We start from the raw sequence: 14,965 nt of genomic DNA, 5'->3' as shown, positions 1-14,965 counted from the left end.
TAAAATAAAACCGTTTTTAATTTTTTAAAAACATTTTAAGGTAAAATTTTTAGCCCCTTTAAGCTATATATTTTTTCGACTGTCTACAGAACAAACCATCTTCATACATTAGATTATTCAGTAGCAAACTGGAACTGGAACTAATGTAACAAAAAAACAAAAACAAAGTAACAGTCCAAACATTAGTACACCCAAATTAATATAAATATTAAAGAATTTAATAATAAAATGAAGTAATAATGATAATAATTCATTCATTTTCCTTCGGCTAAGTCCCTTTATTCATCAGGGGTCGCCACGGCAAAATGAACCGCCAACTTATCCAGCATATGCTTTACACAGCAGAACGCAGTCGGTGTGAAAGGCAAATGCCTGCGTGCTGCTTCTGCTCTCCATACACACTTGTTACGATCCTTGATGAAAATATGTCTAGGGAATTAAAAGGAGTAACATAAAGATGACCAAAGTATAAACTGGAGATTAAAAATGGCAAGAGAAGACACAACTACAAATTAGCACCGCAAAAGATTTATTGCTCCCACAGTATTTACAATATATATAAACAATAAGATGAAGTTGAAAATAACCAAGATAAACCCGGGAGAGGGAGCTGAAAATGCGCAAGCAAAATCAAAGAAATAAATATAACAAAAATATTCCCTTAAACTCCTCCCCAAACCACTAAATAAGAAAACAATATGAAAAGAAAAGTCTTCAGCGCCAAATACGCCCTGAACTTACACTAATCTGAAAAATAGAAATACAAAATTAGCGCACTTCGCTAACGTGTGTCTATACATCAATAATCCTGCGTGCAAAGTATGTATGTCACGTGACTTACTATGTTGTTCCGGATCTCCCTTGTCAAAAGTCACAGAAGGATTTTGAATGGAGCATAAGCGGGCTAGAGATGTAAAAACACACATCAGAACTCTCAAACAAATCTCACTCAAAGTCAACATCAGTAAATCTCACTCAAAGTCATCATCCGTAACAGCTACAAAACACACGGACACCACCAAACAGACAACACGCCAAAACATCAACAACAGCAGCAGCAGCTGATCTCTTCCCGTTGCCGCTTCCGATTTAAAGGGCTCTGCAACAAGCGTGATTGGCAGGGAGAGAAGTCGTCGTCACACGGTTGATTTAGATTGACAGTCCTGTCAACCAATAGTGCTTCGAAGTAGGCGGTACCTGTAAAAAAGATAGGGTCAGTAGAGAGAGAGAGAGATCGAGAGAGACAGATAGAGACAGAAAGAACATACATGCAAAACTGTGCGGTTCATAACAACGCTGCTCACACGCTGCTCACGCCCTGCTTTTGCTTGCGGAGTGAAACAGGAGTAATGGCAGACAGCTGCTTCTCACTCAGGGCTGTTTATGCTAATGATGGAGAGATAATCACAAGTAGCCGGGGCTTTCCACCTCTTATGACATGTACAAAAGGAGAATGTCAATCAAAGTGTTTCTGCAGACTGTTTTTATCAAGTGTGATTATAAAAAATAGAATGAATACATTTTTACCATTAGAGGCTGAATATATTCACACACTGTTCCCACACAACTGCATAATAGGTCCCCTTTAAATAGAGAAAAAGTCCGATTTCTCTGACGTGTCCCCTTTAACACACTGACCTATTTAACACAGGCCGGCCGTGCACGATTTCCTGATATACCCAGAAGTCTTTATATACAGTCTGATGTCATGTTCACATTGTCAGCACAAATCGGGCTGTGATTTAAGCCTAGGATTGATGTCAAGTATATACTTGGAGTTATCAGTGGATCTGGACTCACAGTTTATTGAGCTAGCTTGTGATTTGTGTGGAAACGTGTTGTACATTTATGCTTTCTGGCGTTCAGACACATCACTCAGCCGAACTGTAATCCATTACGCCCAACCGGCTCCATTAAATTAGCCTGGATTGAATTTGCCTGTCTTGTTTTCTTCTCTCTTGTTGGTTCTTAAAGCGCATGCTGTCTGAGGTGATCATGATAGTCATTTTTACTTTTTGAATGGATTTACTAGCAATTTAGTAGAAATAACTTTTTTATTGTTATTAAAATTTACACTATGGTTTGGGGTAGTTTACATTACATTGCATTACACTATAGAGCGCATATGCAAATGATCAGTGGTGTAAAGTCATAAATTAGAAATACTCAAATTACTGTAATTGAGTAGTTTTTCTCAGGAATTATAATTTACTAAGTAGTTTTAAAAATGTGTACTTTTTCATTCACTTGAGTACATTTTTAGTGCTGTATTGGTACTTTTAATACACTATTTTCCCTCAATCTGCAGACACTACTTTATTTTTTCTTGTCTACGGTGATTGGCTTAGTAGAAAAATCAGTCCCGTGATTCCCGTCCAATCAAATTGCACATAGAAAGTAAATCACATCATACTGAACAACCCCAAGACATTGGCACTTTATAAATGCAACAACCCATCTGGAGCATTAAAAGGATCCGAGAAGATGTCTAAAATCTTTACATGCAATGACCAAGACACTGTTTAGACTGATTGTCACTGACGAAAAGATGAAGGATGTTTACTGTATGATGACTGAAATCACCAAATGCCTTTAAACACTAACTAAATGCACTACAGAATGTTTCGTTTTCACACACATGCACAAATTGCATGTAAATGCATCAGCCTTACACAGTGTAATACTCACTACTCACTACTCTTGAGTAGTTTTAAAAGGTCGACTTTTTACTCATACTTTAAGTAATTTTTACAACAGATAATTTTACTTGCGCTACATTTTTGGGCAAAAGTAGTGGTACTTTTACTTGAGTATGATTTTTCAGTACTCTTTCCACACCTGCAAATGAGATTTCAGATATACTAATGTTCAGGATTTACTGTTTCACTGTTGAAAGTTTCTTATGCTCCTTGCATCCATGATAATAATAATATGAATAATAATAATAATAATAATACAGATAATAATAATAATAATAATATGAATAATATGAATAATAATAATAATAATACAGATAATAATAATAATAATACAGATAATAATAATAATAATAATAATAATAATAATAATAATAATAATACAGATAATAATAATAATAATAATAATATGAATAATATGAATAATAATAATAATAATAATACAGATAATAATAATAATAATAATACAGATAATAATAATAATAATAATAATAATAATACAGATAATAATAATAATAATAATAATAATAATAATAATAATAATAATAATAATACAGATAATAATAATAATAATAATAATAATAATAATAATAATAATATGAATAATACAGATAATAATAATAATAATAATAATAATAATAATAATAATAATAATAATAATAATAATATGATTAAAAAATAAAAAACTTATTTGGGTTTCTTTATTTAATAAAGATAACAGTACGATTGTAGATGATCAATATGCAAAAATAGATTTTACCCTAAAATCTCAATTTTTTTTGTTTATTAAAAATATTTATTTAAAAAAAAATGTGTTTTTGCCATCATCAAAATTAATATTATTGTTCAGAAATTTAACTTTTTGTGTTTTTTGAAAGAAATGTAATTATCAAGGACGCATTAAACTGATATGAAATGTTTCTTGAGCAGCAAATCAGTATACTGGAAATTCAGCATAGTATAATAAGAATAAATTGCATTTGAAAAGATGTTAACTTAGAAATTGTTATTTTAATAATAATAAAAAAAAAATTATGAGCGGCAAAGTGGCTTAGTGGTTAGCACTGTGGCCTCACAGCAAGAAGGTCGCTGGTTAGTCCCGGCTGGATCAGTTGGAGTTTCTGTGTGGAGTTTGCATGTTCTCCCCGTGTTGGCGTGGGTTTCCCCTGAGTGCTCCGGTTTCCCCCACAGTCCAAAGACATGCACTATAGGGGAACTGGATGAACTGAATTGGCCATAGTGTATGAGTGTGTTTGAATGTGAGTGTGTATGGGTGTTTCCCAGTACTGGGTTGTGACTGGGAGCGCATCCGCTGAGTAAAACATATGCTGGAATAGATTGGCGGTTCGTTTTGCTGTGGCGACATCTGAAATAGAGACTAAGCCGAAGGAAAATAAATAAATGAATGAATTTTTTTTACAGTATTATTCTCTAAATCAAATCTAATCAAATCTCTCATTGTTTTGGGGGATATTTATGTGTTGTTTCTGAGAAAAAAACTGTAATCATGGTTGTAAGAAGTTTCGTGAATCATCAGTGTTGGTCTGTCTTTTAAAATCACTCGCATCGCTTACAAGTACTTGTTGTTTTATTTACTTGCCAATTTAATTCCCATTTCAGTCCTGATTTGAGCTCACAGTATCATGTATATTCATCTATTTTATCACAAAACTCTGACTATGAAAGAGAGAGTGGTGTTTTTTAAACTCAAAAGAAGCTAAACAAGCCTTATTTTGGCCCAATCCTGCTCAAACGAAACCAATAACTTCATTGGTTGTGCCAGACCATCAGGCATTTATTGAGATTCTCCAAATCACTCTCTCTGTCTGTCAGGCTCATCTTCATCCAGTCCACGGCTCCTAACCAAGAGTCTGTCCCTTGATCCAGGCCCCTGCCTCGGAGCCCACGAGACCCCACAGCGCCTCTGCTCCGACCCCGGACCCCTGGAACCGCAGCACTGCAATGGCACAAGTGAGAACGGCCCTCAGGACGTCCCGCCTCCACCTCCTAAAACACGGCCACCTTTACCTGGGCCAAAGCCTCAAGGTGGGTTCTCTAAGGCTATATTTACGCAATGATATAGCCAATATTGAGATGTTGTATTCTAGGGCTGCACAATATCGTTTCACCATTGATATCACAATATGCAAATCTACAATAGTTACACTACAGTATTTGCAGTGTTGAGTTGTGATTATAATTTAAACCATTTAGGCATAAGAAATGATCAAGTTTGTAACTTTTAACAATTTAGTTATATAGTGAAGACAGTAGTCAATATTTGAAGTGGATCAAAAAAGTTCATCAAGATAAGAATGGGTGCTGTTGAATAGTTTTAGGACAACTTTAACTAAACTGTACCGAGTGTTATTTTACATGATTTTATATCATTACCTGATTTACGTGATTATTTTATTGCTGTACCTCAATACTGTTAAGGCTGATTTTTACTTCAGCCTTCAAACGGTTGCATAGCCCTCGCCATGGCGGACGCTGACATGCACCTCTCAATAAATTTAATTACACGTCGCAATGACGCTTAGCGCAAGCTCTGTGATTGGTCGGCTTGGTAGCTGTGACCAATGTGGGCGGGACCGAGAGCCTCACAAACCTATTGGAGCGAGTGTTTACAAGTGTCAAGTCCCACGAAGTAGCTATAGATGGAAACTGTTGTTTTGTGTTTACCTTATGATTAAAGTTGTTGCAAGTTCGCCGGTTCCCACTTCTGAATGTGCGAGTTTTAGCTGCTTGTGCATTAAGGCAGCGTTCAGAAAAAACATGACATGTCAGAACCCAACGTCAGACCAACGTCAATGTCCAACGTCGGACAGACATATTTTGGTCCCTTTCCAATGCAACCTAAACGCAACCAAATATCAACGTCTAAGTGAACATGCGCATGACATAATTGTTTTTATAGACTTTTGTTTTCAGGTGTTGAAACGGGCATGAAAATGGTGGCTTTTTTAAAAGCTTCCATTTTAAAACCTGTTTTCAAATTTGTGTGCTTTCAGTCCCAAAAACAACAACGTTGTTGTGTAAACAAACAGGCAAAACGTATGAAAAGTTTCCTGTTTTTTGTAGAAAACTTAAAAATCTAAAATAATCTGTTTTTTTTTAATTGTAGACTGTATTATTTCCCAAAATTTGGTCATCCATACTGAAATGACTGAAAACAGTGGGTGTACTGAGTATGCGTTAAGGTGTTCATTTACTTTCCAGCTCTTTTAAATGTTGCAGCAACATGTTGAGGAGAAGAACCACGTTTTTTTAAATTGGACCAACAGTTCGGTGGAGCTGTTTCTGTGAGTAACACAGGAGTATAAAAGTTGCAAAAGCGTGGGAGAAATTAGACTGGGAGACATGCCGAAACAACAGCTCTGATTAAACATTCTGTGTCTTTTGAAGAAAAGCAATCTGGAGCATGTATAAAGTGAAAGTAATCTTTAACAATGCTGTCAAACAGACAATATCCAAAACAAGTGCTGTACAATGTCATCCACCATTTATCTGAGCTGGTCACATGACTAAAATGCATTTGAAAACCTCCATTTTCACAGTCCACACTGTGACTCAAACACTGTTTTCTAATTTATCCACTTTGGAGAGCGTATTTCAAACATAAGATGTTTTTTGTCACCTAAAAACTTTGTCTTGTTGTGAACGGATGGCAAAAATGGAGAGAAAAATATGCATTTTTAAATGAAAACCCTGTTAGTATGGACATGGCCTCACCCAGCAGGCACAGGATGTCCACATGATGTTAGATTGACGTTGTATATTTTGAGTGGAAATGTAAATCGGGTTGATGTCAGAACCCAACATCAGACCGACGTCAGTGTCCAACATCAGACAGACGTTGGATTTTGGTCACTTTCCAACACAACCTAAAACAACCAAATATCAATGTCTAATGATGTTACAGCTTGACATTGTGTGGACGTTACCATGACGTCTATCAGACATTGGATTTTGGTTGGCATACCTGACGAATAAATATCAGTATTTGATGTCAATGTGACGTTGGTTTAGGATGTTGACTCGACGTTGGATTTTAGTCATCCAACACAACCTAAAATCAATCAAATATCAACGTCATTTGACATCGTTATTGGACATCAAAATAACGTCCTTAGACACTGGCTAGACATTGAATTTTGGTCACCTGACTTCACAACCTAAATCTAACCTAATATTAACGTCTTATATCAATATTAACTGCTGAGGCAGTTTAAAGGGAGAGTTCAACCTAAAATTAAACGTTACCCTCATTAAAATATTAGATTAGATTAGATTAGATTAGATTCAACTTTATTGTCACTACACATGTACAAGTACAAGGCAACGGAATGCAGTTTCGGTCTAACCAGCAGTGCAATAGCAGCAAGTGCACGATAGAGGTATAAGTTATAAAGTGGTATAAGTTATATTTATATTTGAGATGCAAAGATTTACTAATGATTCGATACAATTGACCATACTGATCTCACTATATTACAATTTTTTTTTTACAAAATTAGCTGACAATTTAGAAATGAACAAGAGGCCTTTTTATTTCTCTAATGCTGCACATTTCTTTGTAAAATAAAAATATATTTTGTTAAATGAGAAAACTAAACTGCATTTTTAAAAGAAATTCATCAAATAAAAAATATATATAATTCAGACAAAACAAGTACCTTTAATTTAAACAAACTAACTCTAACTTTTCTTATCTTGTTTTTATGTTTATATTTTACTTTTTAAAGATATATTATTATAAAGATATATATATATAATGATAATACATATAATCATTTAAAATATATTTTGAATTATGTCTAAGGTAATTATTGTGATCAAGGGTGTAATACAGGGAAAATTACAGTCAAGTTCTGAAAAATAACGAATGAATTACTTAATTATTTTATTTAACCCTAATTTACCTAAAAAAGACTCTCTGAGCAGGAGTGTCCTGGCCAAAATGAACAAGACTTGATTTTACAGACGTTACAGGACAAACTACACAATAAGAACACTTAAAACTATTACAAATCAGAATCACCCTCCATTTGCTGAGCAATTGACTTAAAATGATCCAAAGACACCCATTTTTGTCATTTAGACTGAAGAATATTAATATACATTAAAGCCTTCTTACCCAGTTTAGTGCGAACAAAAGCAATAGAGAGAGTAATACAATTCTGAACTGCTATATTTCATATTTGATAGAGTTTAATGTGGAGTACAATGATTAGTACATTTGTTTCTGATTTAAATAAGCATTTTAGATCATAACAAGCATAATAACAATAGTAATGCATAAAAATTATTACAATTTTTTTCTGTTTTCTCATTATTTTAATGTAATTTAATAAAATAAATGTATAAGTAATATAAACAATGTTTAAAATAACCAAAATGAATGAATGATTTTAACTTTTATTACTATAACAATAGTAGTGCATGCTTTGTAATGTACATACAGGAAGTACAAAACTTTTATCTATCTACATATAAGTCATTATTATTTTAATATTATCTGTATTTTAAATTGACCTCATGAATCAATTATTTTGATATAAAACAATATGCAGTTATGGTGCATAAATAAAAGTACAGTCTCCGCTGTTGTTCCACTTAATATCTGTGTGTCTCTCTCTGTTGCAGTCATGTGATCGTGCACCAGTCTCACTTTATTGATTTCTGTATTGATCTTGTCTCGTTCAGTGCCCCCGAAACCCCCTCATCTACAGCAGCAGAACACTCGAAGGCCCCGCCCCCCAGACAAGCCCCTCCCACCACCACCACCATCCCGCCCACTGCCAGCCGACCCCCGCCAATCACGCGCCACCTTGCCGAGGGCAGAGGGAAGCTCCTCCCCCACTTGTGTCCTTTCGCTCATCGAGAAGTTTGAGAGGTGAGAGAGCAACACAAACAGACATTACTGTACGGTTTATTATTCATAACTACAGTCAGTCATGAGTGCTGTCGAGTGATGATATCTCCATTTGTTGATCACAGGTAAACTAATTCATTTGTTCCTTGTGTGATTGATTTGCTAAATTTTAATGGGAAGAGGTAGCCACTGTTTTTAGTACGATTAATGTTGTTTAATGTTTGTCTTAAGTGTGTGGTATGATGTTGTAAATCTATTACGCTGCAGAACAAATCACCCCAAAAGGGGACAATAAAGTTTACAGTAACAGTAAATCTTTCTTTGCTAGAGAAATTTATATTATATTATATTATATTATATTATATTATATTATATTATATTATATTATATTATATTATATTATATTATATTATATTATATTATATTATATTATATTATATTACTTAAAAACATTATATATATATATGTATATATATATAATGCTTTTTACATTACTGTACAGTTTATTATTCATAACTATAGTCAGATCTGAGGGCTGTCGAGTGATAATTTTCTGTTTGTTGATCACAGGCAAACAAGAGACGAAATCTTTCATTTTGCTGGAGAAAATATGTTTAGTTTTAGTGATTATATATTATATTATATTATATCATATCATATATCATATCATATCATATCATATCATATCATTTATATTATATTATATTATATTATATTATATTATATTATATTATATTATATTATATTATATTATATTATATTATATTATATTATATTATATTATATTATATTATATTATATCATATTATATTATATTATATTATATCATATCATATTATATATATTATGTTATGTTATATCATATTATATTATATTATATTATATTATATTATATTATATCATATTATATTATATTATATTATATTATATTATATTATATTATATTATATTATATTATATTATATCATATCATATCATATCATATCATATCATTTATATTATATTATATTATATTATATAAAATAATCATATATTATATAAAAATACACATATCATTCATTCATTAATTTTCTTTTCGGCTTAATCTGGGGTCGCCACAACGGAATGAACCACCAATTTATCCAGCATATGTTTTACGAAACGGATGCCCTTCCAGCTGCAACCCAAGTCTGGGAATCATTCATACATACTCATTCACACTCATACACTACGGACAATTTAGCCTACATAATTCACCTGTACCACATGTCTTTGGACTGTGGGGGAAACCGGAGCACCAGGAGGAAACCCACGGCAACACTGGGAGAACATGCAAACCCCGCACAGAAACGCCAACTGACCCAGCCGAGGCTCGAACCAGCGAACTTCTTGCTGTGAGGCGACAGCACTACCTACTGTGCCACTGCGTCGCCAAAAATACAGATATTTAAATCAAAACATATAGAATTATATATTTATATCAAAACGGATAGTTTAAGTCAAAATATTACATATGATTTACAAGATGTACTTTGTGTGAGATCTTGGCTATTTTAATCACAAAATGACTGATAATAATAATTTTTTTTCTTATTTACTTTTGTTTTAAATTTAAGGTACATGAAAAAACTTTTAAGATGCACAAAACATTGACACTTTCTAGACAATATAACTATAGGTTCTTGTAACAAGTTGAAATCTTACCAAACTTAAGGTAAAGGGAAATGTAATCACAGCTACATTAGAAATTGATTCTTATTTTAAGCATAAACTATTATATAGATATAAAAATATAGTAAATCTTTTGTTACTTTAGCTATTTAATACTTGCAAAACAAAATGTACTGAAGAAGTCCTGTGATATTATGACTTTTTGAGGAATGTTTCTGTAAGTTTTTTGTTTTGTTTTTAAATGTAAAGGAAAACAAAAAAGTAAGTAGAATTGCAGATATTAATACAGTTATTAATACTTTTTCTTATTGTTAGCATGAATCTTACATTTTTATATACATTATTTTTCATTTCTTGGATACGTTTGTATTTATTTTTAAGTCTTAAGTAAATTAATGTTTAAATTAATGTTTAATTAAATTTATCTTATTTAGTATATTTGAGTGTAAAAAGGTTTTTAGTGATATAAATCTATATTATTTACATTTATTTTTATATTTATTTTATTTAAATGTGTTTATTTAATACATTTTTATTCAGCATAATGATGTGTTTTAGATATTTATATATACACGTATCACAAAATGTTTTGCATATTCATCTTATATTATAATATATTTATTTGTGCTTTTTTGTGTTTAATATTCAGGGAGCAGATAATCGTGGTGCCAGATATCACTGGGGGCGTGATGTGTACCCCTCGGGTCCCGGATCAGCAGGGCACTCCTGGTTCACTTAGTCCTCAAACATCAGAGTTCATCCTGCCCTGCACATCCCTTCAGGAACCTCTAGAGGCGCCGCTGGCTGAGGACGAGCTTGAGAAAGAAGAAAAAGAGGAGGAAGAGGAAGAAGAAGAAGATGTAGATGAAACTGAAGAAGATGACAGCGAACTTGGGGCGTCCTGCTCAGATAAGCGCCTCTCCATGGAATCAGGCTACGGCGCTTCAGATAAACTGCTGGACAATATGGAGATGACAGCCAACCAATCAGAAATCCCCTCTGACCGATTGTCCCTCCCCCCAGCGCAGATGGACGGGAAGTTGGCCAATCGGGACAGCGGGATCGACAGCATCAGTTCTCCTTCACACAGCGAGGAACTTTGCTTTGTTGGGGATGAGGATCGGGTCGGTCATGAGCGGGAGATTTGTCCGTGTAGCCCAGGACCAGGGATTTCATGTAGTTATGTGGAGGGTCCTGACGGAGAGGGGGCCGGTGGTGTGGAGGCCGGTAGAGACTCAGAGGGAGACAGTGATCTGGAGGAGGGCAGTGGGGACGAGAGTGAGATGAACCCCATGGCTCTACAACCTCTGCCCAAAGCTGAACGACAAGACTCCACTGAGGTCAGAACGGTGCTTTGCTGATGCCATATACTACATCTACATGGTTTTATTAACAGTGGGGCAAACAAGTATTGAACACGTCACTATTTTTCTCAGAAAACATATTTCTAAAGGTGCTGTTGACAAGATGTTGATAACAACCTAATAAATCCATATATGCAAGGAAAACAAATCTAATTAGTTTACAAATGAAGTTATGTGTAATAAAATGAAAGGACACAGGGAAAAAGTATTGAACACATGAAGAAAGGGAGGTGTAGAAAGGCAGTTAAAGCCCAGACAGCAGCTGAAATCTCTCAGTAGTTCTTTAGCAACTCTCTGCACTTCGTTATTACAGGGTGTCTGCTGGGTCTTAAAAATTATTAAAAGTTGATAAGTCAATGTAGAGAAATTTAAGGCCCTTATTAAAAAGTATTAAAACGTCTTAAATGCTTGTAATGCTATTAAATTTTATATCATTTTTGATTACGCAATATATGGTTGTATGCTAAAGTTTGCCTGAATTAAATCTGCGAATATCAGGATGCTATATAGTTTATGAAATCAATGAAATCCTGCTAGATTTGACATCATGCTGCTTTAGAACTGCAGAAAAAATGGTGTTGCTTTGGTAACTGCAGTAAATACCTGCAGAATTAGCTTAATAGACTTCTTAACCTTAATAAATCTTAATTTCTTAAAAATCTAAATAGATTTTTATTCAGTATGTGAATAATGCTTTAGTTTTGGATTAGTTTCTTACATTATTATCTAGGAAATATTACTGAAATTTTAAAAACGTCCATTTCCCGCTAACATTTGAGCGCTGTTGAGCACGTTTTTAAACGGCACTGATTTGCCATTGTGTTCATGTGCTCAACAGAAATGACTGTGATTCGCAGTGAAGGTCATCAATTCACCAAACTCACCGCTGTTTACTAAGTGTAATGGATCCTTTTCATAAGCCTGTTATGATGTGTTTAACGGTCATCAGCATCTTAAATACCTAAAAGTTTTTAATATTTAGAATTTTTTAAAAAACGGATGAACATTTATGTGCATGTATGTATGTATGTATTATATCATCTTTGCTTTAAATTACAAAAATCGAATTGCCGCGTATGCAAGGTGTTTCTAATGCAGCGTCTATGGAACAGGGCAGTAAGCTTGATGTTATTCTCTTCTCTGACTGCTGTCATCAGTCTCATACAAATTTTTTCCTTCATCTGAAAGTCTTGATAACACCATTGTTAAGTTTTTCTTTTATTATTTCAGCAAATGGGATTCTAAAAAAATATATTTGTTGCACTCTCCAATTCACTGCGCTCTAAATTCACCCAACTATGACGACTTCCACTACTGAGAAACCCGTAAATGTGAAAAGGGTCTATCACGGATACAGGGAGACTGGAGCGTTTCAAAGTCATGTCGATCAGCTGTTTTGTCTATAAGCTGACATACGAGCGATCCGCTGATGAATCGCGGCTTTAAAAAGCTCCAGTGTCCCTGTATCTGTGGTTACACTCAGTAAACAGCGGTGAGTTTGGTGAACTGATGACCTTCACGGCCAATCACAGTCATTTCTGTTGAGCATGTGAACACAATGGCAAACAGCGCTGTTTAAGAACGAGCTCAACAGTGCTCAAATGTTAGCGGGAAATGGGCATTTTTAAAATTTCAGTATCCAAATGGTACCGAATTCCAGTATTGTGCAACCCTAGTAAATATGCTGTTAATAATAGTTATGCAGTTAAAATCTCGCCAGTGTTTCCGATTGAAAAGTGGTAATTATGATGGTCTTATAATGTATGGACTGAGTCTTAAAAGTCTGAAAAGGTATTGAATTTCACTCTCTGATTCCTATATATACTCTGCATTAGCAGGATAATGAAGATGAAACCAGGGTGGACTTTTCAATAAGACAATGATCCAAAACACAGCGAGGGGAAACTCTTGAATGCTTTCAGAGAAAGAAAATCAAGCAGTAGAATGGCCCAACCAATCACCTGACTTGAATCCAATTGAAAATACAAAATAAAGATTAGATTTGACAGACGAGACCCACAGAAGCATCAAGTTTTTTACACTCTGTCGAAGTCTGTGAAAATAACCATACCTGAGCAATGCATGTGACTTCATTCTCCATATGAGGGGCACCTTTAAGCTGCCATCACCAAAAAAGCCTTTTATATAAAGTATTAAATACATTTCTGTAATTCAGGCCTTTCTCCTTCTGTCATTCCCTTGTTATTACTAGGCCCACACGGAATCTGCACGCGCAGAATTCCACAGATTTTACGCAGATTTTAGGCCCATCATTAATTCTGTTCATTTACTTGAGTAAATGTGTGTAAATCTATATTTATTCAGTTTTTTAATTAATTACAGTAATATGAAAATGCCTAATATGAAAATGTTCATCTGATTTATGTAAAATGCAGTTTGTACAGTAATATTTGCTGTCTTTTAGTAGATATATTATATGAGAGACTTGCTTTGTTTGCCAAATAAAGTGAATCTAATTGGATTTGCATTTTAAACATAAAAAAAAGTTTAAAAGATATTATTTTTTATTTCACATATTAAGGTTTTAGTTATGATACTCCCAAAATAATTCCACAGAAATGGCAAAAAAACATCCGCAGATTCCGTCTGGCCCTAGTTATTACACACAACAAATGTTTCAGATTTGTTTTGTTTAATTTTTATGTTCGTATAGTTTGGATTTTTAATAAAATCGGGTTCAATTCAATGTCAACAACTCCTTTAGAAATATTATTCCCAGGAAAAAACAATGTGTAAGCCTTATAAATGTATAAAATAAAAACTTTAAGGCCCTGAATTGACTCCATAGGTCACCCAACATCTTAAGGATAAGGGGAAAAAAGCATTTGAGGTGTTAAAAATATAAAAAATAACCTTCAGAAAATGAAACTAAATGTAATTGTTGTATTTCCTAATGTTTTACATCATGATTGTACATGTTTTTTTTATTTTTTAGATTAGTTTCGATTAGATTTTGCCTTTTTTACTGACTAATATAAAGTAAAACCAACAAACTAGATTTGCACAAATGGTAACACTTCATTTTGATGATCTATTTGAGTATTAGTAGACTGTCTGCTTAATATCTGTTGATAATGCTCCCTCAACAGACAAATAACTGACTATAAGAAACTTTGCATGTACATGTCAACTTACTTTAACCCTAAACCCAACCCTAACCCCAACCTAACAGTCTACTGATAATCTAATGAGAATTAGTTGGCATGTAGATGCAGTGTAACTTAAATTCAACAAACGGACCATCAAAATAAAGTGTGACCGCACAAATATCTCGTAGAACAAGTCATAGAAATGATCAATTTAAAAGAGAGATTAATGTTAGGGTGTACTCATTTATGCTGTGCACTGTATATGCA

At 33.8% G+C, this 14,965-nt stretch overlaps 1 protein-coding gene across 5 annotated transcripts in view; it reads left to right on the top strand.

Annotated features, from left to right (window-relative positions):
• Positions 1-14,965, top strand: part of fgd1 (FYVE, RhoGEF and PH domain containing 1) — a 106,175-nt gene that overhangs the window by 68,033 nt on the left and 23,177 nt on the right. For 2 of the 5 annotated variants that reach the window (XM_056464072.1, XM_056464074.1), the window contains exons 2-4: positions 4,584-4,742; positions 8,406-8,595; positions 10,874-11,564. In XM_056464072.1, coding sequence (XP_056320047.1) covers positions 4,584-4,742; positions 8,406-8,595; positions 10,874-11,564 — 1,040 coding nt within the window. Of the gene's footprint in view, positions 1-4,529; positions 4,743-8,405; positions 8,596-8,624; positions 8,700-10,873; positions 11,565-14,965 lie in introns of those variants that run through there. The other 3 variants (XM_056464071.1, XM_056464073.1, XM_056464075.1) reach the window with 2 other exon arrangements.

Source organism: Danio aesculapii, chromosome 8, assembly GCF_903798145.1.
Source record: "Danio aesculapii chromosome 8, fDanAes4.1, whole genome shotgun sequence".
Taxonomy (NCBI): Eukaryota; Metazoa; Chordata; class Actinopteri; order Cypriniformes; family Danionidae; genus Danio; species Danio aesculapii.
Note: the sequence above shows the minus strand (reverse complement) of the source record. Positions and strands in the feature narration are given on the sequence as shown.